Here is a 26,717-nt window from a genome sequence, read left to right as displayed (position 1 = left end):
GCTGTCCTATGAAGTGATGCTACTCTCCTGAGCGTCCCTGTGCTTTCTCTAAGGTTGTTTGCCACTGAAGCCCCACCACCCTGCTGCAGGAGGCTCCTGGGAGAATCCTAGATGAGAATCTTCCAGCTGATATCAGCTGCCACATCTATGCGTATGTGAGCTTTCTGTCGAGTCCAGTCTCTACTTGTCCTTGGAACCACCCCAGGGATGAGCTGTCCTCACTGAGCCCTTGCCCAAATTACAGATTTGGGATAACTCTGAAGGGCCATCCCAGTTCTAGAGCTTCCTGTGGGATTGACCAAACATGTGAAGAGTCATGAATGAATTTCCAGGGTCAGGGTCAAAGATGCACATTTAGGACAGACTTGAATGAACATGGTTTTAAAAGTCCTGGGTAAAATGGATGAGGTGATCTGGGGAGAAAGTCTAGAGAGAAAATGTGTAGGGCTCTTCTCCAGGTACTCGGTCACCTGGAGAGCTGGTGGGAAAAGGGAGCCAGGAAAGATGAAGATGAGAAAAGTCATGGGCCTGTGTCTTCTCCACAGAGGAGAAGACAAGCTGAAGGGGAGGGCTGCGGAGAGCCAGAGAGGAGGAGATTAATATGTCTGCAGTCTGATCCTGTGACGTCATTGGTGACCTGTCAAGAACAGTGTCACGTCAGTTCATATTCTGGGCAAATGCCAGAGGCCAGAGAGCCAATGACAGCAAGAAATGGGAGGCAGAAAGCAGAGCTCTTTGTGGGTTACGTGAAGGTACGAGGCTGCTCCCATTGTCAGTGAAGCAGGTAGATTTGTGCCCAGAAGTAGAAACACGAGGGCTCTTGCTGAGACCTTTTGCAGAGGGAGAGCGCCCCTGGAAACAATTCCAGCCCAGGCCTCATAGTCTGTGTCCAGAAAGTCAGTCAATAAACCCCCAAAGGAAATCCAGACCTTTCCTTTCTTGGAGGTTCTACTGTCTTCACTCATTCCCTATTGTGTGACTCTCTGGGCTTATCCCCAGCAGGGATTGGGGTCCTTGGCAGTTCTAGAGGTGCTGGGGCTCTAATTGAAACCCATTCAACATTTGCTGATGGGGAGCATGCGGATCTCATCTAACAACATAAGATACAGGTTTTCTAGTCCTGTGGTTGGAATGTGGTTTGTACCCTTGAACCCATGCATTAAATCCATTCCCCAAAGTCATATGTTAACATCATTACCAAGGTAGAACCTTAATCTGACTATGGTATTTAGAGATGGGGCCTTTATGAAGTGATTAGGATTTGATAGGGTCACTGGATGGAGCCCCCATGATTGATTCCCCCATGAAGAAGAGAGTGAGATAAGAGACACAGATTCACTCTGTATCTCTCATCATGTGAGGCCCTGTACCACCTCAGGACTCTGCCAGCAAAAGACCATTACCAAATGTGGCCCCTTGACCTTGGAACTTCAGAACCGTGAACCAAAATGAACCTTTTTTCTTTATAGAGTTACCTGCATTAAGTACTTCATTACAGTCATGAAAATGGATTAATATACCTGGCCACCAGGGGCTGTGGGGAGTTTGCTTAACAAATTATTTGGTGAAATTTCTGGGTGCTGCTTCAACTTTAGTAATGGATCGTCTCTAAGTTCTTGCTGGGAGAGCAGTTCCTCCTGATCCCATTAGGAGATGAAATAGCCCTCCTTCCATCCCAGCTGTGACATTAATGCTCCATGTCTTGTCTAGATGGGTTCCAAATAGCTGCTGCTGTCTCAGTTGTGGGAGTGTGGTGCCTTTGCTCTGTCCCCAGTCCTGGGAGGTAGGCAGGGCCAGGATCAGCCTCATACCTGCTGGAGGAGGGGAGCCGGTAGGGCAGGCAGCAGAGATAGGGGGTGGCAGGAGATGGGCTAAGAGTTGGGGAACCCAGCCAGAGGGAGAAGGCCTGGGTTGTATCATGACCAGGGCCCACACTCTGTTGGAGGTTCCTACAGCAAGGGTCACTTACTCCCATGCTGAATGTGTCGCTTGGCCAGCAGTGTGGCTGATCCACTTCAGAAGCACAGATTCAGCACCATTGCCAGACCTTCATATCCCCACCCAGGGTTTTGCAACCACACAGGATGAGGCCCAGGACTCAATGATTTGTTAGCACTTGCTCAGAAAGACACAGCCACCCACCAGACTTGCATTTACTAGAGACCTCTGACTCCAACCATACTTGAGGCCAGCAGGCTGAGGCTCCCTGCAGCCAAGTCCCAGGCAGGCCAGCTGACCAGTATAGCAGTAAAGGACACAGCCCCGCCCCCTATGCTCCCCCTACCCCCAAGCCCTCGAGGACTGGCTTTCGTCTTTTACTTCACAGTCAGTGTAAAACTGTTACAGAAAAACATTTTATTACACGTGTTCAACTTGCTTCCAATGAAATGATTAATTTTTCATGTATAACGGCAACCAATGTTTGTCTTTTTTTTCCCCAAAAACCAGCACCAAAAAAATAAAACAAACAATACCATGGGTACAGTACGTAATGTAAGTTAACTAATGGAAAATATATACATTTGACTTTGAAATGAAAAAAAAAAGAGCAATGATATTATTGCCATAGAGGATCTTTTCCTCTGTTCTGATCACATCAAGCCATGGTCAACTGAGAGGGTTTCATTTTGCACCAAGAAGAATAGCACCGTGAGACCGTGAGACTCTAGTTAGTAACACATCTGTGCCACCACAAAGGTACAGTACTTGAGTGATAGTGCAGGGTATTGTTAACACAGAAACATCACTATGGTACTCAGAGCTTGTCTCCTACAAAGTGGAACAAGAATGTCATGATGGTGACATGGCTGATGCCATTAAACCGAAGGTGGGCTGGTGGATTTCAGAGTGACAGCACCAGCATAAGCTGCAAGGGCTCAGGAACACACTGACCCTGGGGAATTAGCGGAGTGTTTAATAATAACCAAATTGATCATTTCATTCTGAAGGTATGGGGCTTTTGCCAGGGGAGTCTTTAGCCTGACTCAGAGGCACCAGGCAAAGTGAGTACCAGCACATGCTCAGTCTGCTTGGGTGGGCCCCTGCGGATGAACAAGAAAGGTCACCGAGGCCGCCTCAGCTGGTTGCCCCTGTTCTGCTTCTTGATTCCAAAAGGCAAATGTCTTTTGGTGAATTAACAGTGCATTTTGGACTAGGGGAAGATAGTGCCACCTCAAGCTCCCCAGCATTTGAAGGTTTTGTGGAAATGGGCTCAGGGGAGTCTGCTGGTGGCCAGGCCTGAGTTGGGAAAGCACAGTGTTTTGCACAGGCCCTGGAGTGGTGGCTGACGGGTCACTTAATCCATCCTGACATTCTCTCATTTAAGCACCTAGGGAGTTTTCTCCATACTTTTCATTGATTCAAGTGGAACTGAATATACTTCTGGCCATCCCTACCACTTCTCTGCTAGGGGACAGTAAAAATCAAAAAACAAAAACAAAACAGCACCAATAAATCAAGCACTTGAAGATGATCTGTGGAAATTGGCCCAAGTGAGATCCTCTGTCTGAACCCAGGGAGGAGAAGGGACTTTCTCAAGGTAAGTTTCAACATAAGCACCTATGAGACATAGCCACCAAGTTGGTGAGCACAACAGGCCGCCTGGGACAGCCAGGGTCCTACCATAAGGTGTGCTCTCAAAGAGGCCATTCTGGGTGACAAAACAGCTCTGTGGCAAAGGGTGAGGGGACTATGAAGAAGGCCTTCTGCAAGGTGATGATGGTTCCATGAGGCCTGGTGCCCATCCCAGCTGGGCAGTGTGCATCCACTGGTCATGGCACACCAAGCTCGAGAAACCCGCCCCAAGGAAGCAGTTAGGCCTTACTCTGCAGATCCCAGGCCTGAACTGCATCCTCAGAGGTCTTGAGTGTAATCTTTACTTCAGATACAAGGCCAAGGTCCAATGCAAGGCTAGTGGGCTGTTGGGTGGTGCTGCAGCAGCTAAAGGTGCAAAGCTCTGCAAAGGGCCTGCTGGAGTGGACGCCCGGAGGAGTGGGAAGTCCACACGACAAGCTGTGCTGAGCCCACCTGTATGCTAGGAAGTAGAATCCATTGCCCCGACTGGTATGTGTCCTGTTTCACCACACCTTGCAGAAAGGCACTTCTGTCGCCCTACGTGGTGAACAGCAGAGCTTGGAAAAGTAGATGCTTCCCCAGACCCAGCCCTTCAGAATGTCCTCCCCACTTGGGCAGTGTGCTACGTACGCTGGCCTCCTTGTTGGTCTATGCAGAGTTAAACTCTCAGGAATAAAACTTCCAAGGCAAGGCCCAGGGTTTTGAGAATAGGTTCTCAGAGATGGGCAGAGAGGCCAAGTTCCATCCTTGTGTTATCTGGAAGGTTGATTAAGAAATGTGGGCTCCAGATCAGCCAGTAGAGGTTTGTCTGCGTCTGTCCTTCCATACAGCGTGTTGTTGGCTTTCAGAATAAAGCCTCTTCTAAGTATGGTGTATCATTTTCAGAATGTACCCCTCCCCAACCCCCACAGTACAACAGGCATTGGGTATTCAGTGTCAAAAGAAAGCCAGGACAGAAGCAATGAATGGTGTCTCTCTCTCGGCAACTGTCTGCCAGAGGTGTTCCCTTTTGAAGTACACGGAACCTTAGAAATAATAATTATGTGACTCATGCCCATTGTTTTTCCTTACTGTAGAAAGCCATCCAGTGGCTGTTAATAATATATTAAACAAAAGCACTAATGGCAATGTCAAGTCCACTCTTAAGTTCTATGCAACTGAATTTTTGGGGTGGCCTTGTTGGGGGAGCCAAGGTGTGCTTCAGGGAGTCCTGGCCATGGGGCTGGTTTGCTTTTGGGAAGGTGGGCATTTCACTCATTCAAATGCCAGGCTTCGGACCTCGAGTGTGAGTGCTGAGCAACTGCTGAGCCGTGTGTCATGAGCTTGGCGGAGAAGGCGGCTGGCGCATCTTGTTCGCGTAGAAATCTCTACATGTCTGGCAGCAGCGCTGGTACCACCGCATGTCCTGGCAGAGGTTCTTTTCTCGGATGACCCGGCAATACACCGTCCACTGGTCCCGTGTGCATTTGTATGTCAGAGCAGCTAAGGTGACAATGGGAAGAGAGGGCACTTAGAGGAAATCGAGATGGTCCATGCTCTGACAGTGTCGGGCTCCCTTACCCTTGTGCACCCACTGGCCTCTAGAGACTCGTGAAACTAAGCCCTTGCCAGGGGCACTGTAGATGCCATTTTCTGCTACAAAGGACACATTCGTATGTCCAACACAACTACTTGGCTGAGTGTGGTAATCTGGCTGCCCGTTTAAGGGAGAGACCAGAGGACACTCTGCTCCTGAGCATGGTAGCACTCACTGTTATTTTGTGGCACAGCATACCATTACTGTTGACATTTTGAAGACAAGGGGACATGGAGCAGTGGACTTTGAAGGACCCACAAATACAAGAGGTCAGAGTACAAACAAATGACCCAAATCTCCCTCAGGGTAGTATGGAGAGAGAGCCCTGCTCAGAGGAGGTCCTTGGAGGATACCAATCAGGCTTAGGCTGGCAAAAGCCACGAGTCACTTTTGTGATCTCAAAGTCCCTCCCTGCCCAAACCCAAATGGAGCTGTTCAGAAAGCCCCTTCTTTTGGGTGGAGTTTTCATGTTGGAAATATATTTGGCAAGGATATATTTCCCAGGAATTTTTATCCAGAAAAGCAGAAACTGTTGAGTCATCAGATCAATATCAAATGTTCTTCCTCTTATCCCACCACCAGCTTGGGACAGATAGAGGACCAGGTTCTGGGCCCCAAACTTTTTACACAAAACCTGTTTGTTCTCCACTGTGTCTCTGCATCTTTGGCTTCACTCGGGAGCATCCCCCATGGACATCATGAGGGCCTCCTGAATCTTTCATTTCCAGGACAAAGCACCTCCTTCAGCCCTGTGACGCCTAGGAATCCCAATACCTTTAAGGACTATGTTTGAGACTGCAGTTAGCAAATGTCTCTTGACAATGAAATTCTCTGAATCCTCCTACATTCTATAGAACAAACAACTGCTGGCCTCTTCAGGACTCAAAGCCTGTCCAAGGAGGCAGCTTTCTGGCATATAGAACTCTACCACCAGCAGCAAGTCACTGTCCACAGGACACAGTGCCTCCTGGAAATCTGGACCAGAAGTACTCACCAAGACGAGGGGAGGTGATGGTGTTCACGTTGATCTTGTCATTGCAGACCTCCTGGTGGCACTGTCTGTAGGCTGCCGGCTTCGAGAGAGTGGGGCACTCACTGCCATGGCGCCCGGTGACCTTGTGCATGCACTGTACCACGCGGGACTGCAGCCCCTTCCCGCAGGTGGATGAGCACTGCCAGAGACAGGGACAGCCTGAGGTGGGGGCTAGGACAATGACCCCAGAATGTACTGCCCCTGGTCCTGCAAGTCATCCCCAGGTGCTTGCAACATTTGCAAGGTACTAGTGGCCTGAAAGAAGACCATTTCAAGATATGGACAGCATGTTGGTGTCCCCCCTGCCCAAATGATATGTTGCATCCTTAACCCCCAGGGGGGTGGTATTAGGAGGCAGGAACTTTGGGAGGGTTAGGGTTAGATGAGGTCATGAGGGTGGGACTCTCAGGATGGGATTAGTAGCCTTATGAGAAGAGAAAGAGGCAAGACTGTTCTCTTCATATAAGATGGCCGTCTGCAAACCAGGAGGAGAGCCCCCACCAAACACTGGATCTGCATCTGCTGGTACATCGATTTCTGGATTTCCAGACTCCAGAACTGTGTAAGACAAATGTCTTTGGTTTAAGCTGCCTTGTCTTTGGTATTTTGTGATAGCAGCCCCAGTTAAGATGATTGCCAAAATATTAATTCACACTGGTTGCATTTCATCTTCTACTTGTTCTAAGCAGAGATCTGGGCTTCAAAATTCTTAAGACAGTGGGCAGGTGGCCCAGTAGCCCCCAGAAGGGACTGGACCTGATTACCACAGGTCTCCCCAGCACTTCTGCTGCCCATGCCTCTGGGACCTTTGCTCAATCATGACTGCAGTTAGATTTCCCACAAGCCTGGGGGGCTGCAGCTTAGCATTAAGTTTAAATGAAATGCAAACTGTATATCAGTCATGGACTAATATTTGAGGCTGTTGATTTTGGCACCAAATCCCCAGTTGCTGGCATTTACAGCATTAGAAACCCTGGCACAAAGAGGCAGAGGTTGCTACAGCCAGGACAGTATGGCTGAGCAGAGCATCCCAAGTTCCTGAGGCACCCTCTGCTGTGGTTCTATCCTCTGTCCATTCCTCGACAAGTTGTCTCAGGTTATGTGACACATGACTACTCTTCAGCCAAGCATGGACTGCATATTCGACAGTGATCCCATAAGAGTCTACTGGAGCTGAAAAATTCCCATTACCTAGAAATGTTGCAGATGTCCTAATGTCATAGCTCAACATATTACGTGTTTGTGGTGATGCCAACGTAAACGGCCTTCTGCGCTGTCATGCACATAAAAAGTATAGCACACAAAATTATGTGCAGAACATAATACTTGATAATAAACGACCATGCTACTGGCTTATATATTTACTATGCTTTTTATGGTCAGTGTACTCCTCTACTTATAAAAATAATTTACTGTAAAAGTTTGCTGTGCTACGCCAGCAGCAGCCTCACATGTCTTGTGTTTAATAGTGTGTCTCTTGATTACACGAGAGGCCACATGGAGATTGGCCCATGCCGTCTAGGTTTATGCAAGCGCACTCCTACATACCCAGAGACGAATTCACCTAATGACACACTTCTGAGTATCTGGCCCCGTTGTAAGTGGCGCATGACTGTGTTACCCAGGGAGGAAACTGCCAGGCATTCTGTCCTGCCTGGATTCTGCCCCCTGAGCCCTTGCTAACTCTTGCAGGAGCCCTTAAAACTGTCTGCTACATTGGTCTCTTCTCAAGCAGAGAGCCATATCCATGTGTGGCAACTTCTCCATCTGGAGTCCCTGGTGTCCACACAACCCCTGGGCTTCATGGGACTCGGAGTGCTCTGCAAAACTTTAATACACCCAAGGCTGCTCTGCACAGCTGCAGTTAATAATGGCATCTCGGGGTGCAGAGAAGGGAGCAGGCCTATCCCTGGAATGCTGCACATGGTGAGGAAGCCAGGTGCCTTCCAGATTCTGTGCTTTCCTATGTCCTCCCCAGGGCCTGACCATGGCCTTCCTGTGGGCTTTGAGGAGTCAGGCTCAGCAGAAGACCTTGGTGTTAACAAAGGGCTCCAGTGGGTACCATCTACTCCCTTTCCAAGGGGCTTCTGTGAGCCGGGTGAATCCTGCTGTTTCCTTGTCTGACAAGCAGGGTCATGTTTACTGTGAAGGGCACTGATCTTCAAATCAAAGGAGACGCAGGAAAACCACAAGCAGTTCCCATTCCTGTCTCCTTCACCACCCTCCTGCCCTAGTGTTCAAAATAGCACAGGCTCTCTCTCCACCATACAAGGCCAGCCTCAGGGCCTCTGCCTCATGCCTGGCTCCATTTCCTCATCAGAGGACACTGGGCTCAAGCCCCTGAAAAGTCATCCGGCATTACAAATGCAGCTTATGGTCTTGGGAGTCAGCAGGGGTTTCTACCATTAGGATCACCTTGAACTTGGGACAGGTGCTAGAACAATGTCATTTCACCTGGAGAAGCTAGGGTCTGCAGCCTGGAGTTAGTTGGTGAGCTTTAAAAAAATCTTGTTGGGCTGTAGCTGTAGCTCAGTGGTAGAGCGCTTGCCTCGCAAGTGTGAGGCACTGGGTTCAATCCTCAGCACCACATAGAAATAAAGATATTAAAAATAATCTTGATGTCCCAGACTGATAAAATCAAACTGTTTAGGGGTATCATTGTTTTTGACAGTTCTCCAGGTGGTTGCAATGAGCAGCTGGAACTGTGAGGCCCTGATTTAATCTGAGCTTCTGCCCCATGAAGAATGCAAAGAGCTCTGTCATCCTGTGTGAAGTAGTTGTATATTTATATACAGATACGTATAATTAAGCCAGAATGACATCCAGCTGCAGCTTGATTGCTGAGTTTATATGTAGGTGACAGCTGTGCTTGGATATAAGGGGTGAAGGCTTTCAGTCAAAATTATTCTTAGAAGAGTAAGTTGCTTACTGTTAGAACAAAATCTCTTACAGTTCAGAGGCAGGGGTGAGGAGTGCTTTCAATGATTTTGTAGTCAAGGTACTGTTTGGGAAAATGCCACTCACCTGAATGACCTCAGTCAGGGCTCATTATGGATCTAATGGAGATAACACAGGAGTTAAAAAATAAAGAGGAGGCAAAAAATTATTCTTGAAGACAGGACTTCATGATCACAAATGAGGATGGTGTAAAAATGTTTACAGATCACTTATAAAAATAAGTGGTTATGTCTAGGGTCTGAGTTCTCTCAGTGAGTGACGGAAAAGTGCAAAGGTTCTAATGCACAGCAGAGTCACACCAAAACCGAGCAAAGTCACATCAATGAAGCATAAACTAATGCCACAACCGGTGCAGGAATGTCCAGTGATAGCAGGACATAGATTCAAAAGGGCGGCATCTCTAACTGAAATCAGGCAGCGATGACTCTCTGCTCTAGCCAAACGCACAGATGACTCAGAAAAGGGAGCTACATGATGACACACTGCAAATACTAGGCTGGCACCGCATACAACTGCTCATTCAACTGATCCACCCAAAGCGGCAATTTTATAAGGTTCAGTTTCATAATGTGCAAAAAAAATATATAGTATTTTTAAATGCAAATGTCATAGATTCCAATACAGAGTAAATCTAAAGTTTCTAATATAACTTTAATTATGAATGTATAACCACATTAATAGTTTACATATTTGAGGTAGGCATTTGACTAGTCCACCTACACCATGAAAGACGTTGACATCTAAATTGGTCATACAATTATGAAAAAACTCTGCTTTCTGGGAAAACAGGATGATCATATAACTATGATTTTTTTTTCCAAAAACATGGACCAAGCCTGTTTTTTTGGGGAAAAAAAAAGGCTATGTGTACTGATCCACAGGTGACATGTTCTTTTTCAGATCTTGGACTACTGGTCATAGCACCACCTTCTGCAAGATACACACCAGGAGGAAAAACTAGGTATTCTTCCCATTACTTTTTGGAGAGGGGAGCATTGAGGCAGGACAAGTAGCTATTGGGTTCCTGGGGGAGGAAATTCTGCACAGACTGAGTTGTCCCCCGACCTCGTTATATCCATCTTGCTCCCTTGTATCTCCCGATCAGGAGGGGCCCAGGCCCTTCTGGCTGGGGATCAGCATGCCTGAGCCACTTGTGTTGCAGGACTCGGCACTGCATGAGTTCCCGAAAGAATTTCCTTTTCTTCTGCAGGTGTTATTAATATGCATGTGAAAATGAGGGCAAGGGCTCCACCCTGTGGGTCTATTAAAACCAAGTGCAAAATTAACAAGGTCTCTGTCTGGAAGTGATCAATAACCATGGTAAAACTCAGGTGTCTGGGGTGACCTTGAAGAAAAATATCCCCTCTGAGTTAGTTTTGTTCACCTGCTCTGGGGCCAAGAGAAAGGGCTAGCACTCATGATATCCCAGCACGTACGGGCCTGTGTTCTGGCTTCCTACAGCCTCCCATGTGAGACCTGGATCAGTATAGAACATTCCACAACAACTCTCAGAGGCTGACTGGCCACTGAGCATGGTAGGGGCCAGTGTTGTACCCAAGTCAGAGTTAGTGGCTAGAGAAGAATAGGACCCAGCTGCCTCATTCACAGACTTCCATCTTCCTGCATGAATTGTGAGCTGGATGGGGCTTCAGTGAGAGGCCAAGAATCAAAACACGGGGTCATTGACTGCCCAGCTCCTTATTCACTATCTGTCCTTGCATGGGTCACTAGCATTCAATTTTCTAGTCTATAGAAAGAACCTCCATGAGCTCATAGAAGGTCGTCTCCAACATCCTTCAACCTGGAGGAGTGTTTTTTCCTCACTACTCTCTAGCGCCCCCATGAGGCAAGACTAGGCCAGGGTGTGAAGGCAGTGTCCCTGCTGTTGTTGGTCCTGCAGACCCTGCCCCTGGTAAGGATTTTACTTATCTGGATTAGCTTTTGCCGAATTCTAGCTGGAGTCCTAGGGGGTGCTGTTCCCACAGCTTTGTTTCCCATGGCTTTGGTTCATATGGAAAAACTTAGAACATGGGGGAATTTATCTACCTGAGAGCTGCACCTGAGCCAGCCTCAAAAAGGATACTCCATGTTTTAGGTGAGAAGACAGATTACAAAGTGCCACATACAGAAACCATTCCATTGTTGTTCAATATAGATGTGTGTGTGCCCATTTAAAAGTCTGGAAAACAAACCACTAAGAAATTTCTAAAAATTTTAAAGTCCTATAAGGTTTTCTTTCCATGTAGTCTTTAGTAAGGATTACCTATGTAAATAAAAATGGAGAAATGTGCCAACAACCCTTTGGTGTAAGTGGCCAGTGGCCCATCCTCTGTGCCTGCTGCCTTTTCATTTGAGTTAAGGTGGTACCAAGCCTATCCCTGTCCTAAAATCTACATATGACACATCCTTCTTGACCAGCTTTGCTGAGGGGTGCAGAGTACTGGGCGGAGACAGACTTGTTGGCGTGCTGCAGACTACTCACTAAGCCTTATGACCTCAGGCAAAGTATTTAACTTTTCTGAGCCTCTGTCTTTGAAGCCGGGAGGATAATAAACTTTCAAAACTGTTTCCATACACAGAGGCAGCGTGGACTGGATGCCTAGCAGGGTCTGGATAGTGTGGGCCTCAATCGCCAGTGCACACTCAAGAGTAAAGAGAGCTGGCTAGGGAGGCCCCAGAGCCCGAGAAGCACATTGAGCTACCTGGTGTCTTACATAGCTTTCCTGGACACCCTGAGGTCACTGGACTCTCTGCAGGCAGTTGTGGCCTGGCTCCCAGGGTGATCAGGCAGTTGGACCTGCAGGAGCACATTTTTAGAAGCTGCTCTGGCCCTGCAGACAAATGTGACTTCAGACACATCTGAAGGGGTGCCCTCCAGGAACCTGGGCTCATTCACATTAAGGATAAAACAGGCACACACTGTGAATTCTGTCTCTGTTGGCCTCCCCTGTGGTCCCAGCTTTAATTAAACAGTGAGGAGACTGCAGTATCTCCTGATAGCATCAAATTTTGCCCCAAGCCTCGCCATGAAGCCATTTTTCAAGCTTTTACAATCTAAGCAAACAGATCTATAAAAAAACATATCTGATCTTGTTTGAAGCACTCTCTCACAGAGGGGTACTTTTTTCAAGTGGCTCATTCCATCAACACTTAATGCAACTCCACAAGACTCAGTTAACTGACAGAAATAGCAGCAGCCATAAATTCACCACAAAGACTTCCTGCCAGACAACCTGAAGTAAGCATAGCCCTCCTCCTGTCCCTTCCAAAGCACAAACCTATAGTGACACATCACATATCCTGACTGGTGACCCAGCAGCCCCTGCACCCATCTGCTGGCCGGCCCTGGGCCAGGAGAAAGACTCAAAGACATGTAAGATGGAGTGCAATAGCAAAAGGAAAATTTTGGATGCACAAAATAATAGGTTCATGGCAACAAAGGAGAGAGGGAGTTTCAATTGGGACTTATACATATGCTTTTCATGCAAATTATGAAGTGACTGTTGGAAAGGCGATATTCCCCAAGGTAGACGAGTTTCCTGTAAAAAGGAGGAAAAGACCTTCTGTTTCACATGACAGGGAGACAACGTGCAAGCATTACCGGCTTGGCTTTTTTAGAATAACAATAGTTATAACAATGACAATAAAAGTAGTCAAAGCAACAGAGCCTACCTTCTGCATGTCCACCATGTACCTACCAGGCACTAAGTTTATGCATATTCTAGTTCTCACATTAGCAGCCACCACGGCCAAAGGAGTGCTCAGAACAGAGTAGGTGCTCAATAAATGCATCTGCAGGGGTTGTGACCTGCCTTTCATGGAGGCAGACTATGAGGCTCAGCTGTCCACATAACTCTTCCCTAGCTATACGGCAGTGGCCTCCCACCCTTGCCTGCACCTCCCCCTAGCAGGGAGGAACCAGCTCTTGATCACCTCACAGAGGTTCTCCCACAACAGCAGGGCTCCCTTCTCCCTTGTCCCAGGTAAAATCACAACTGAAAATCACAGCAGATCCCAATGGGATTTTCTGAGGATTAGCTAAAAGAGGCTATAAAGATCTTGGGAGGAAGAAAATGCTTCTGGAGGAGAGGCCCAGCCTGAGCTGCCCTGCGTGGGGGCAGGGTGAGCAGGGGCTGAGTCTGGGTAGAAGGAGACAGGAAGTAACCTTCAGTGCAGACAAAACCACCCTGTGGCCGCCCTGATTCTCAGGGGCCAGGCTGCCTAGGGCAGGTTTTGGATAGCAAAGAATGACACAGAATCCTGACAGTCAGTCCATTTTCTGTTTATACCTGAAAGGCGCTTGGCTGGTGAAATGTCAAGAGTTCTTCAAAGGCATTTTTTGGACAGTTTTCCCCGCAAGACTTGGCATGAGCAACGAAAACCTGGGAAGCTGTTGAAACCTGAAATAGCAGGTCTCAACAATAACGAAAATCCCCACGCTCTTTGTGCTAGCTCTGAGATGGAAAATGCTTTCTTACACTTACACACACACACACACACACACACACACACACAAGCTCTTCCCCTTTAACTCTTGCTTCCTTTCTTGCAGTCTTGACTTTAGGAGTCCCTGCTGCCCCACTATCTTCCTTTGAATTCACAGCCTGCTGCACTTCAGATTCTGGTTGGGGCTTCATAGCTAAGGAGCTAGAAGGCAGAGGTGACTTCTGATGACCTGAAGGAATGGGGGAGTCCCTGGGGCTCCTAGAGTTGGGGGAACAGAGGAGACTGCAGGGGTAGCTCTCATTCTCTCCTTAAGCTGGAGCTGTTCCCAGCTGGTCACTGAGCTTCCCTTTCACCAATCTCCTCAGTGAAAGAGGCTTAGGGACCTAGGAAATGCCTCAGAAACATGTCTGCCCCAGTCCACACTGTCATCCCAGGAGGGCACAGGCTGGGGCAAACATTGTCTTATGGGGCCTGAATGACACTTAAGGAACTATTTGTCTAAGACAAATGTTTTACAGATCCATGTAAGAAATGACATTTTAATGAGTGACCACGGACCTGTGACCATACCCAATGGTGATGAGATGAAGATAAAAATTAGCACTGGCTGGCATCTGTGGAAGTTGTTCATTCCTTATGAAGCATCCCTAAACGCACGTGACAGGAAGATCTTAGACAAGGTTAGGTGAAGCATGGAGAGCCAGGACATGGACCTGCACTGTCTTTACCATGTGCCCCCCCCCCCCCAAAAAAAAGTCAATAACATAATGTGTGGCACAAGAGAAGTGTTCTTCAGGGACAACGGCCAGGTCCAGGCTATAATGAGAATCTAGACTGTGGTGCAGAAGAGTCAGGATAAGCTGGAGCCCACTCTGATCTGGTGGGATGGACACTGGGGACTTGGAGATGGGGGAACGAGGAGACAAAGGCATCTGCCTTAAGCTCTGCAGCGCAGCCCTGGCACCCACCTTGGGCCATGCCAGCACGTCTCCTGGCAACTGCTGGAGACGTCACCACTCTGTAGCAAGCTCACTTCTCCTAACTGAGCAGTGACTGGGCCTTCAGCTTTTCCCTAACACTGTGGCAGGCTCTGTTTGCTCATGTGTATTCCACACTAAAGGTACCTGTCCTCCCACCTCCTGCCCCGGTCCGTAAAGCACTGAATTTTGATAATCCTTCTCCCACTAGCGACTCATGCTCCCACGGGTACTATTTAAGGATTTCTTTATTTCTGTCCCAGTGCAGAGGACTGGCTTCCTGGCTCCATGGTATGGTTTGCCACATCCCAGAAGAGGGCCCCAGTGTCCTGACTTGCTCTTGGATGTACCAATTTCCTTTAATAAGGACTTGACTTTTAATTTCGTGATTAAGAGAAGACTTAATGTGCAGGATCTCCTCATATAGAAACAATAATTGTGCTAAAGGGCAAATGACTGATACAAAATCTTTGGGGTAGGTTTGGATGGGTGGTGTGGAGACCAGGGAGATACTTGATTTTATGCCGAGTCTCTACCTTTGATAGAGCTGAAGCCATCTTATTGTTCAGTTTCTTGCTTCAAATTCAGATAACCTTCTGACATTGTGCATTGAAAGAAAACTGAATTACAAACCAGAAGGCACACCAATTTTTAGTTGTGTGACCCTGGGGAAAAAAGCCACATCACCACTCTGAGCCTTAGTTTCCTCATTTGCAAAATGGTAAGAGACAGTTGTGAGGGTCAAGTGGATCATATGGGTGAAAGTGCTTAGTAAATTCTAAAGCAATGGCAAATGTCACAGGCTGTAACAGCATTTCTTTGATCTAGAAGAGGGATCAGCCCTCTCTGACCTCCTCTCAGGGCTCACAGGTACTTGCACACATATTGGGTCATTTGATCTTCTCAAGGCCTCTGGGAGTTACTGTTATCTCTGTCTTACAGAGAGAAAGAAGCTGGAGTCAGATGAGGCCTCGAGGGCTTGTCAGACCAGCCCCTTCCCCAGACCTCCACTGACACCAGGAGATCAATGGCCATTTTGATCTGTTCAAACCGGGAAGCACAAATTCTTAACACAGAGAATCAACAATTTTCTTTAAAAACATCATCCCATTATAATTCCTCTGGAATAGTTTATTTCTCATGGGGAAAAAAATCTCATCAATTCAATGGTGACAAATGTTTCTGGTCTTAGATCTGAGACATTTTGACTTTTGATTAGAAGTCACGCTCTTCTAGAAAGAAATGAATTTTCCTCCTCTTTCAGTTTAACTCCCAACCACCACCCGGGTAGAATACATAGACCCATTCAGTGGCTGCAAACAATGATTTGCATTGTTTTCTGAAAAGTGCTAACATCCTTGGAGGGCAGGCAGCTGCAGGTCATTTTCCAAACACCCAGAATAATTGTAATGCCCTCAGCCGTTGTGGGACTATGAAGTGTGACCCTCCTATGAGCCACTAGTTAGGGTTTGACTATTAGCTGGGCTCAGGATTCCAGGGAGGAGCCACATAGTCCCTGGGAGCCTAGCCTGCCTCACCATGGCTCTGAGCACTGAGGAGCTCTGCTGTTCCCAAAAGCTCTCACCCAGGTAGAATGGTTCCCGTGCATGGGCCTGGACTGGCCTGCACATCACCTCCCGGAAACAAGCTCATCTTTCTCAATAGCACTATGGGGCAAAGTGACAAGAGGGTGCTTGGATGGGAGGTGTCAAAGCTTCCCTGGCTGGAAAGCAGACCTTCTAAGCTCCCTCCATCACGGCACAGTCTGCTGGGCACCTGTCTGGCCCAACACTTTCTGCACTGGCTGCTTGACCTGGTTTCCTCATGGCCATGAGGATGGGATAAACATTCCCAGATACAAGGACACTGTGATGGCTCCGTGCACCAGCCTTCTATCTACTTTCCTTTTAGGGAGTACGTTAGCTATCTTCAGAGTCTGGTATGAATGGAGGTTTGGATGTTGGTCTGTGGCAATTGTTTACAAACACAGAGGACCCCATGAGCACAACAGTGACACCATCTGCAAAATTGGACAGCAGAGAAGATCGGAAACCTGAGAGCAGATCCAAATAGTCCGAATGAGCAAAAGCGCCAGGGCAAGATGCATCCCATGAAATCTGCTCCTACTGGCCTCCACAGCCAACAGGAGTGAGGATCCGGGGCCCCCCAGGGAGGAGAGAAAGACCGAGGGCAAACTCCCCACCCCATCCCAGTGATGGCAGCAGAAGGGAGGGGGTGGACAGTTGGGGTGGGGGTCTCTTGGTGGGCTTCTATGCCCCCACCCCTGCCAGCTCGCTCCCTGCATACCACACACACAGACTTCCAGCCGCGCATCCCTTGCAGTTCTCTTCTGCACAGCAGAACCAAGTTTCCCTCCCTGAGCACTGGCTCTGGGTGGCTGCTCAACAGCACCACTCTAAGCTGAGCCACTGCTCTGGCCAGACCTGCTGCTGGCTGGGATGGAACAGCTGGCTTCCACGCACACACTGTGCTCAGCATACGCCCAGCCCATCGGATGACAGCCCCATCTAAGTGGCCAAGATGTGGGGGAGGTCTTGACATCCCATGGCTCCTCCTTGTTCTTAACGCAGAGCACAACTGGGGAGGGAGCCCTGCAGTGCATGAGCTCCCAGCAGACTGGGCTGCGCTTTGCATGTGCTATTTCCATTCACCCTCTGGTGTCTGGCTGCTGCTTACACCAGGATGTTCAAAGTACTTAAGAAAACAAGTGTCTCCCTAGTCCTCAAACCCAGAGGGGTTCAGCTGGAGAAGCTCAGGCATTGGCTGGCCGACAACCATCTGCAGGGCTCCCCGAGGCTCAGAGGCACCAACCCTGGGACTCCCAGAGCCCTTCTTGTTCTGTTTCTCACATGTGTTTTGAGCACTGAGTAGGGATCCAGGAATAGGGGCTCTGCCAGAGGAGTGTGGGCAAGTGGTTTAACCACTCTGAGCCTCTGTTTCCTCTTCTGTACAACAGGAGTGACAACTCTGGATGGAAAGGAATGGTAGCATGAGGCACAGAAGAAACAAATGCCCAATATCCCAACCCAGGATGGGCATTTGTGGCCCAGGCTAGGACTTGACCACTTCTCATTTGCCCATTTGATTCAAGCTGGGTCCAGATGTGCTTGGATAGAGAACATTTCTCAGGATCATTCTATAAAAGGAATCAAGACAAACTGGAGTCAGATCAAAACAGGTTAGTTCTGGGAACTGTGCCCACAGCAGTGTGAACACTGGGTGAGATTCGAGGTAGGGAAATGAGCTTAGTTATGAAAGGGCTTAGTCACTTATCCCAGCACCCTGGAACTTCTGAATAACTCTGAGAAACAGGCAGAACTAGGCTTCATGAATTCCATCTTGGAGATAAAGATACTGAGGGCCAGAGAGGTTATGAAGTTCAAGTGGAACAGAGTTACATGCCAGACCTCAATGTCTCTATCCCATGACTCTGGTTCTCAAGGCCCAGAGCACATGTATCTTTTGTGAAAGCCTTGGAGTCAAGTTTTTCCTCCAGCGTAAGGTTTGTTCTGGAAGCTTCTTAATGAGCACTATCTACATCCATGTCGCTGTGTGACATCTGCGTTTGTTTTGGGGAAGCTAGACTGTTGGCCTTGATTCTATTGCTTGGTCAGGTCTTTTGAACAGGGAATAAATAGGAAGCAGGTGTTTTGAGTCTCCAGATTCAGTTATCTAGAGGTGACATTTTAGCACAGCAGGTAAACTGGGACCTAAGATATTTGACTTTATTTGTTTGCACTTGAAGTGTTTGGAGGGCTTTGTTTTCTGACTTGTGTTGGGCAGGGAGGTGGTGGCATTTCTACAAGGGATTGGATTCTGAGAAGTTTTGCTTCACAATGAACAAACCATTCTCCCTTCCACAAAGCAGAACTGACCGGGGGCCCTGTGCCAGATTTTCATACTGAAATTTTACAGGTGAAATTTCTCCATTTTTAAATGTTAGCTTCTAATTCCAAACTGGTTATAATATTACACAAGCCAAACAAACACCAACAGCTTCTTCAGTCACCAGTCAGCAACCTTTGAATGAAGAGGGACCCAGGGAAGCAAGTAGATATTTTTCAGTTGCTAAGACCACAAGGAAATATTTAAAAAGAATAAATATATTCTGAGCTAGCCTTAGACATCGTATGGTTGCTGTGAAAAGAAAACCTACTGGAAGGTTCTTATGCTGACATCAGTCTCCAGTAAATGGGAGTCATTCAAAGATACCAGGGGAAAGAATTAATGAAGGGTTAAACACCAAAGACTTTTTCACTCAGAAAAACATTCAATCTCTGTTGAACTTCCTTGTCCCCTGTCCTATCTGCCCTGGTGTCCTGTAGGCTGGTGCCCAAAGGTCCTGGAAATGAATGGAAGTGACATTTGCCCAAGTATCCCCTATGTGTCTGCTTCGACCCAGCCTCCCACACATTTGTAAGGCTCTTGTGACAGAAGGCTGTGAGGCCAGGCCCGTAGCAGGATGCTGGGGCACAGCCAGAATGCTGAAAAGGGCGGCCCGGCTGGTGACAGAGCACCCACATTTTGCTGTATTCATTTTCCTTCCAAAGGCTCACAAAGCAGTGGGTGCTCCCAGCCAGTCCAGAGAGCTGATCCACCTGCAGGAGCAGCAGGCAGGATGCACGCAGGGCCACTGGCAGGTGCAGAGTTGGGAATCTGCATGATTAGATTGGAACCCCTGTAGAACTGGGCCCAATGGGACACTGAGCTCCTGCACTGTTGCAGCAGGAGGGGAATGTCAGAGCGCCGTCCTCACCTTAGACCAGTCCCCCGTCTTCCACTCATAGCAGCCTGAGTAGTCCTCACATGCCTCCTCGGCTTTCGGCCTTGTGGATGCATCGCATTTCCCTTGTGAGTTGGTGCACGTCACAGTTCGCTTCCGCGTCCCTTTACCACAGTTGGCAGAGCACTGCAAGATACCATGCGAATATTTAATCCAGACCAATTCAGTTTAAGTCCATCAACATCTAAGAAGTCCCTACTCTGTGCGAGACCTGGAGTGGGGACAGGAAGATGAAGATGCTGTTTCTATCCTCAAAAAGTGCAGGGTCTTCAGTCTTAGGCACCTAGTACTGGCTGGGACCCCAGCTGGGTGGCTGGTGATGAAGGAGAGGCACAGAAGTCAGAAATTGCAAGAACTTGGGGTTCCCAGAAGGTCAGATGAGGGGAATGGAATTTAGTGGCCAGCATCAGCTCCAAAAGACCAAGGGATTGTGCGAGTTCAAAGGGCAAATGTGTGCAGGCTCAGAGGACGAGCAGGAGACAAGCCATGCTGTAAGGCAAGGCCCTGGCAGCATGAGGTCTAAGGCCACTGGCTCCTTCTACACATGGCAAAGACCCTGGTGCAGGAAAGAGAAGTAGGAGACAGACAAGAAAAGCCACAGGTGACTCTTTTGTAAAGCAGGTGTCCCTTGCTGACGGTTCTAATGGATATTTAAGTGTGGACACCAAACGTGGTAACACAAGAGTGTTCCTGGTGGTAGCTTGCTTACTTCCTGGGAGACAGTGTGGGGAGGGCCTGAGGGTGATGGGTGATATGCAATCCTTCAGCTCAAGACTGCCCCCATTTCCTCCAGCAGAAAGGAGTGAGGACAAGATGTCAGGGTGTGGAGGGGGGAGCAGCTCTGGGATGAGCCTTCAGCCTGCTCCTGGCATGCTCCACGGTGGGGCGGGATGGTGCATTGGCTGGCAGTAGCACTTATGACTCTCCACAAATAAAGTGGAAGGAAGTCCCAGCAAAGTTGACCTGTCACCTTGGGGAGACATAACTGCCAAGTATGATGAGGTGGTCGGCAAGCAGAAGGGACGTAGTCTGCAGACCAGGGAGCTATCCCTCCGATTTTCTGTGCGTGGACCAGTGCGTAGTCTCCCTGAAAAGCCCTGTCCCCACTATGAATGCAGACACCTAACTCAGGGAGATGGTGGGCTGCAGGCTGGATTCTGCTAAAGAAACTTCATACTTGTTCAGTTTGCCAAGGCTACCGTAGCAACTTTCTTAAGCGACAACTTTTAAAAAGTTCCATTGCGTCTGCTAACATATAAGTACATGAAGAGCAGACATTATTCTTGATATTTCTGTTATTAGTATTTATTCTACAATATTACCTACCTTTTTGTTATGAATTTAATATAGCGCTTGCTCGCTCTCTCGCACGCTCTCTCTCTCTCTCTCTCTCTCTCTCTCTGAAGCTGCCATGGGGTTTTGAGAGTAATTTAGACTGGCTTGTTTTAGAAAGAATATACAAGCTTCAGAACTGGCTGGGCTGTCACCTGGGGGAGCTGGCAGAACACACACACTTGGATCGGTGTTGGGGAGAAGCACTGGTTTAAAGGGACCTCTCGTGCAAGGAGCCAGGCTGGTTTTGCACACAGGACCTCTTGGGCCAGGAGGGCTGCCTCAGGGAGCCCTGGGCCACTGCAGTGAAGGACTAGCCCCTGTTTCTCTGTGTGACAATGTTTTCTGACTATTTCAGCAACTCTGTCCTTACCATTTGACACATGGGCTCCCCTGGCCCCAGTGTCCACATGACTTGCTTCTTGGCAACTAATAGGCCACTCACCATTCCTGCCCCTTCAGTCCTGCAGCTTCTTACTCTGTTTCTTGCCTCTTTACCTTGAGTTTCAAGCACTGAGTGTCCAAACAATTTCTCTAGCAAACCTGGCTTTGGCCCCTTAGTCTGACTAATATCCCACTCCCTGGGGGGCCTCTGGCCTGGTGGAAGGACAGTGAGGTAGGCGGATGCCACCTCTAAAGGGACCTAGGAGGGTGAAGCTCAGCCTCTCTTTCTGCTTCCCATTGAGGATGGAGCCTAGAAACTGAAGATAGGAGGAATCCATTTATTACCTTTGACATCCTTCTGCAAATCTGATTCTCCAAATGAGGATGGGAAGGAGCTGGGGGAGGGAGTATTTAGTAAGGGTGATCAATGAAGGTGGTTGAATAAGAGCCATCATGTCAATAAAAACTCTCCCACAAGAAATGAAAGCCAGCTTCTGGCCAGGGCTGGAGGGGCTTCACCCCACAGTGAAGGGGCAGAAATACCAGCATCATAAGGAACTTGTGGAGGAAGGATGTGATTCCACGTCACATGTTAAGAAAGCAGCATTTTGCTTGCATGGGGCTGGGCCAGAATGAGATGGATTGGTGCAGACACTAGTGCAGGATTAGGATGGGGCATTAATGTAGAGATGATCATAAAGAAATTCCTTTAAGCCTTGCTCTAGTTGTCTCACCTTTCCCAGATATGGTGGTCTTCAGTGCTTTAATAACTGATAACTCCAGGCTTGGTTCTTTTGGTAAAGAGGCCTTTTTCCCCACATAAGATTAAAATAAATCTTCCACTCAGAGTCTTATCAATCAGATTAAAGCATAAATTTTGCTTGAATTAGGAGCTGGGTGGTCAAAGCCCTAAGGCTCATCTGGGGTTGGGGAAAGGAACTGTGGCTGTGTGCCTGTCTACATCCTGGCAGCAAATATGAAAAAAAAAATTTCCAGCCAGGCATGGTGGCTCACACCTGTAATCCTAGCTGCTTGAGAGGCTGAGGCAGGAGGATTGCAAGTTTGAAGCCAACCTGGGCAACTTAGCAAGATCCTATCTCATAATTCTGAAAAGGGTTGGGAATGTAGCTCAGTGGTAGAATATAATCCCCAATAGGGCCAACAAAGAAAATTTTTCTTGATGTTAACTTTACAAACCTAAGTATATATAAAGAAAAAAATTAAGCTCTTTTTCCTAAAATATTATAAAGTAGGGGTTAAGGGCAAAGGTCTTTAAATGAGTATATTTCAAGATTGGTCTGAAGATTAAACTCAGTTTTAGAGCAGCCAATGGTAGACTTCTCCTTCATTAAAAATGGGCTGAATACTTTTTTATTCAAAATAAATTCCGACTGTTTGGCAATCAAAGGAACTTTAAAAATATTTTCCACACTGAAGACTGTCTTGGATCTAGCCTCTTTGAATTTCATAGACCACTTTTGGTGGAAGACCTGAGGGAAGGTTGCCCTTTATTTAGCTATTTTTTGTTTGTTTTACAGCCAAACAATCAAAAGCATTAAGGCAAAGTCAATGCAAAGCTTTGCAAGATGACATCCTTAAAGATAAAATGGAATTTCCAGGACCAACTTTCAAAGTGAAAACTTAAGGCTTAATTGACCTCTTTCCAAAATGTTTTATGGTGTGAGATTTGTAACTCCAACTTGCATACCAAAAGCTGTCCCTCCCAGCATCTAACTCTCACAATCTACAAAACTGCTGTGGCATGAAAGGAAAGTCTTTGAAACCAGCTTCCCAACTTGACCACACTAGAGCTCAAACACGCCCAAAGGAGAATTAAAAGGTCAATTGGGGTGTGTGTGCGTGTGTGTGTCTATTTATTTATCTTTAGGTGGGAATTGTCATAAGAAATGAAACAAATAGTACTTTCACTGTGATGCCATGTGCATCATCACAAACATGTTGTCCATGTTTTCTTGAAGCCATGTTGTTATCTCAAATGGAATTTAAGAATATATGGGCTAGAACACAGCTTGGAGCTTCTCTGGAGCAGATAAAGACCATGACACCTGGAGATGTATCACAAACACCACGAAGAGAAAAGTACCACACTACATCCTGTGGACGAGGCCCGGAGGCTCTTGTGGTGGTTTCAGTCCCAGCCACAAGTGCAGTCCCTCACCTGTGACCACTCTGATGCCTCCCAGATGGACAGGCAGTCCTGGCCTTCGCAGCTCTGCACTGGTGTTGGTCGGGGGCTTGGGCAGTAGAGGGGCCGTGTGGTGACATGTGTGCCATTCTGTAGCTGGAATACACAGGTCACCTCCCGATGCTGGATGCCCTTCTCACAGGTGGCTGAGCAGGGGCTCCATGGGCCTGCCACCCACCTGGCCAGGGGGGAAAAGACAGGGAGTGTTATGGTTTGGATGTGAGGTGTCCCCCGAAAGCTCACGAGAGACAGTGCAAGAAGGTTCAGAGGAGAAATGCTTGGGCTGTGAGAGTCTTAACCCAATAAGTGAATTAATACCCTGATAGATGTTCTGCCTCACCTTAAGCCCCAGGATTGGAGCTGGCCTTCTCTGGACTAAGACCTCTGAAACTGTGAGCCCTTGAATAAATCTTTCCTCCTTTTCAATTGTTCTGGTCAGGTCCTCCAGTCATAGCAGTGAGAAGCTGACTAAAACAGGGGGTGTGTAATAGGGGAGAGAGGCTATCTCCCTCCACACCATGGAGAGACTTCCCAGAAGGATCATGGAACATGTTTTATTCAATGGGGTGGGAGTGGGCAAGTACTGGCCACAAAACTCCTGCTTTGAATGTGGTCATTAAGTTTGGCTCTGATTCTGTTTCTTGCCCTCTGCCATTATAACAGGACACTATTCTAAGGTACTGTGACCTTGGAGATGTTTGTTACTGCAGTACTTGCTAACTGATACAATCTTTGACAAAGGACTTTTCAGTCTCTCTGCATGAATCCACCAGAATAAGGTTCTCACTGCCTTAGGGACTCTGGAACCTCCAAAGTGGGTCTTTGAGGATGCCATCTTGAGGATGGCAGCGGGTAGCCATAGAGAAGGTGACTACTGAGGTCAGCACTTTAAAGCATTCTTCTAAAACTTCATCTATCTGCCCAATGCTTCAATGATCTGGGGTCTATACCTCTGTCAGCTTCAGGGTGTTGAAAAATTGAAAAGTTTGGGAATTTCTTTTGGGGACACTAAAGGACTCTCTCCTTCTTGGTCCTCTGATGAGCTAAGCTTTTCCCTTCCTCAAATACTTCTAGCTCCTGGGAGCTCAGCACTTGGCAAAAGTGCCTGGAACCACAGATGGCGCATATGGACAGATATTCTATTCCTTTTCATCAGAAAAAGTAGCCCTGGTTCTACCAAAAAACAAACCTGATCATGCCATGCCATCACACTGTGCCACTGTACCCTTTAGAAACAGCTGAGCACCTTCTGGGGCCTTTGGGTGGGCACTGGGTGGTGCCAACTGGCCCTTCCTCTCTAGTTCCAGCTCTTGAAGTTCCTCGGACCCACCAGTAAGTGGGAGGGACAGAGACGACAGTGCCTACTGTGGGGTGTGGTGGTGAGTACAAGTGACATACTGCCATAAACTGCATGGCACACATTAGCTCCAGAACTTTAGTGAGGATTGCTGCCACTGTCTCCTGGGTAGGCGATGGTGAACTCCCAGGGCAGCACGCAAGTCTTCCATCTCAACACAAAAAGAATTGAAGTGACTCCTACACCTTTCTCCTTGTTCTGGTCTTCAGATTAAGATGGATTCTCAATCTCTCCATCCTAATTGTAATTTTCTAATCGGTCGCTGCTATTTTAAAATGAACAGAATGGCCCAGGTTTGGTCTGACAGCACCAGGAGAGGAGATGACCTCTTTAAATGGAGATGCTGTCTTTATCAGTGCCACCCACCTTTGCCCTATTTCTGTTTCTAAGCAGCCAGGTTACCCCTGTTACCTCTGTCCCACCTGCCTACTTACTTTTGCATCTCATAACCGCCCCCCCACCTCCCCAGTCAGATCACTTTTGTCTTACACGTTTGTAGTTGAATTTTGAGAATATAAACGTCAGGCTTCAAGGTGAGACATGGGTGCTATTGTGTTGACTCTAAGTGTAAAAGAAGCTTTGAATTTGCTCCTGTCATCTGCATGTCCTGTGCTTCCTAGGATAAGCCTTAGAAGTAGGACCTTTATGTCCTACCCATGGGAATGTCACCTGCCCTGGGAGTGCACACCGCTGGCCACAGGATGCACTTCCATGGCTGGGCTCATGGCCAGGGCCTGTGCTGTAGTGCATGTGGCCAGTGACTCCCTGTCACAGGCAGGTCCCATATGAGACACACAGGGTGATGGAGGAATTGCTGGGCGAGGCTTAGCAGCCCTCCCTTGGATACCTCCTATACCTTCTGCCCCATCAGTGACTCGGATAATCACATCTGAGGGGAAAGAGAGTCCAAGGGCAAAGTGGAAGGAAGGAAGGGTATGTTGATGCCAGCTACGGCACGGGCAGACTTTGAAGATGGTATGCTAAGGGAAATAAGCCAAATGACACGATTCCACCCACACAAATTTGATGTGACCAAAGGACAAATGCCACATGATCCCACCTAATCAAGGAACCTGGAGAGAGGAAAAAGTAGAAAGAATGGTGGGTGCCAGGGGCTGGGTGAGGTGAGGAGGGTTTTCTGTTTAATGGGTGCAGCATTTTAGTTTAGAGAGAGAAAAGAAATTCTAGAGGTGGACAGTGGTGATGGCTGCATAGTATATGCCTACAGTCTACACCACAGTGCCATAGACTTAAAAATGGTTAAGATGTTAACTTTAGTTATCTGCATTTCATCACAATTAAAAAGAAACAGGTAACTGCAATGAGTGGCTAGAAGTGGGTTGTAAGTGGGGGAAAAGCAAACAAGAGAAGTGTTTCCCATGTCCCAGGCAGCCAAAGACGAAACACAAGAGGAGACCAGTTTCCAGCTGTGTGCAGCAACTGGTACCCACAGTGCTTCTGCTGATGGTGCCCTTCGCACCTGAGATACAGGAGGGTCACGCTGGAGCTTGCACAGACTGCAGTTCTGCAGTTTACTTTAGCTGTTTTTCAGCTAGACTTTTTTGGCTCCTGTTCTCGACAAATACCCCATAGAGGCTTGGGAAGAAAATGGCTCTGTAAACTGCCCCACCCCTATCTTTTTTATCTTATTTTTTTCTTTTTGGGTGGCTGAAAGAAACCATTTCACCTGAATGGTTGTGGGAGTCCCGTCTACAACCCTTGCACAACATCACTCAACTGAACATTACAACAAAATTGCATCCATTCCAAATCCTGTAATTAAAGAAAGGGATCATAGCAATTATATTATAATTTCAACGTAAATATTATTGTTTTCACTTGTGTCTCCTAAAACCTTTAATGGCAACATTTACTAGACAAGTTTGAGTGAGCAAGTTTGATTTCAAGTTTGACTTCTTCTTAAGAGCCATGAAACTGTAATTCTTTAGGAAGGCATAGTTAACACTTCTCTAATTTGGGCTGTCTTTCCCTATCACTCTGAAGGAGTTAGAATGGAATTTCCTCCCTTTCTGTCCAAGTGACTTGGTTCCTGTGCCTAACAGGGTGAGTA

General features: G+C 47.6%; 1 protein-coding gene across 2 annotated transcripts in view; it reads right to left on the bottom strand.

Annotated features, from left to right (window-relative positions):
- Positions 1-2,340: 2,340 nt before the first annotated feature.
- Adamts17 (ADAM metallopeptidase with thrombospondin type 1 motif 17) overlaps positions 2,341-26,717 on the bottom strand; it is a 345,945-nt gene continuing 321,568 nt past the window's right edge. For both annotated transcript variants that reach the window (XM_046436056.2, XM_046436066.2), the window contains 4 exons: positions 23,263-23,467; positions 19,341-19,493; positions 6,144-6,321; positions 2,341-5,055 (listed from right to left, as the gene is read on the bottom strand). In XM_046436056.2, coding sequence (XP_046292012.1) covers positions 4,889-5,055; positions 6,144-6,321; positions 19,341-19,493; positions 23,263-23,467 — 703 coding nt within the window. In that variant the 3' untranslated portion in view covers positions 2,341-4,888. The remainder of the gene's footprint in view (positions 5,056-6,143; positions 6,322-19,340; positions 19,494-23,262; positions 23,468-26,717) is intronic.

This window comes from Marmota monax, unplaced genomic scaffold (assembly GCF_021218885.2).
Source record: "Marmota monax isolate L192 unplaced genomic scaffold, Marmota_monax_Labrador192_F-V1.1 WCK01_AAM20220418_F8-fsc00005, whole genome shotgun sequence".
In the NCBI taxonomy this organism is placed as follows: domain Eukaryota; kingdom Metazoa; phylum Chordata; class Mammalia; order Rodentia; family Sciuridae; genus Marmota; species Marmota monax.
The sequence above is the reverse complement of the archived record's forward strand: the minus strand, read 5'-3'. Positions and strand labels throughout refer to the sequence as shown.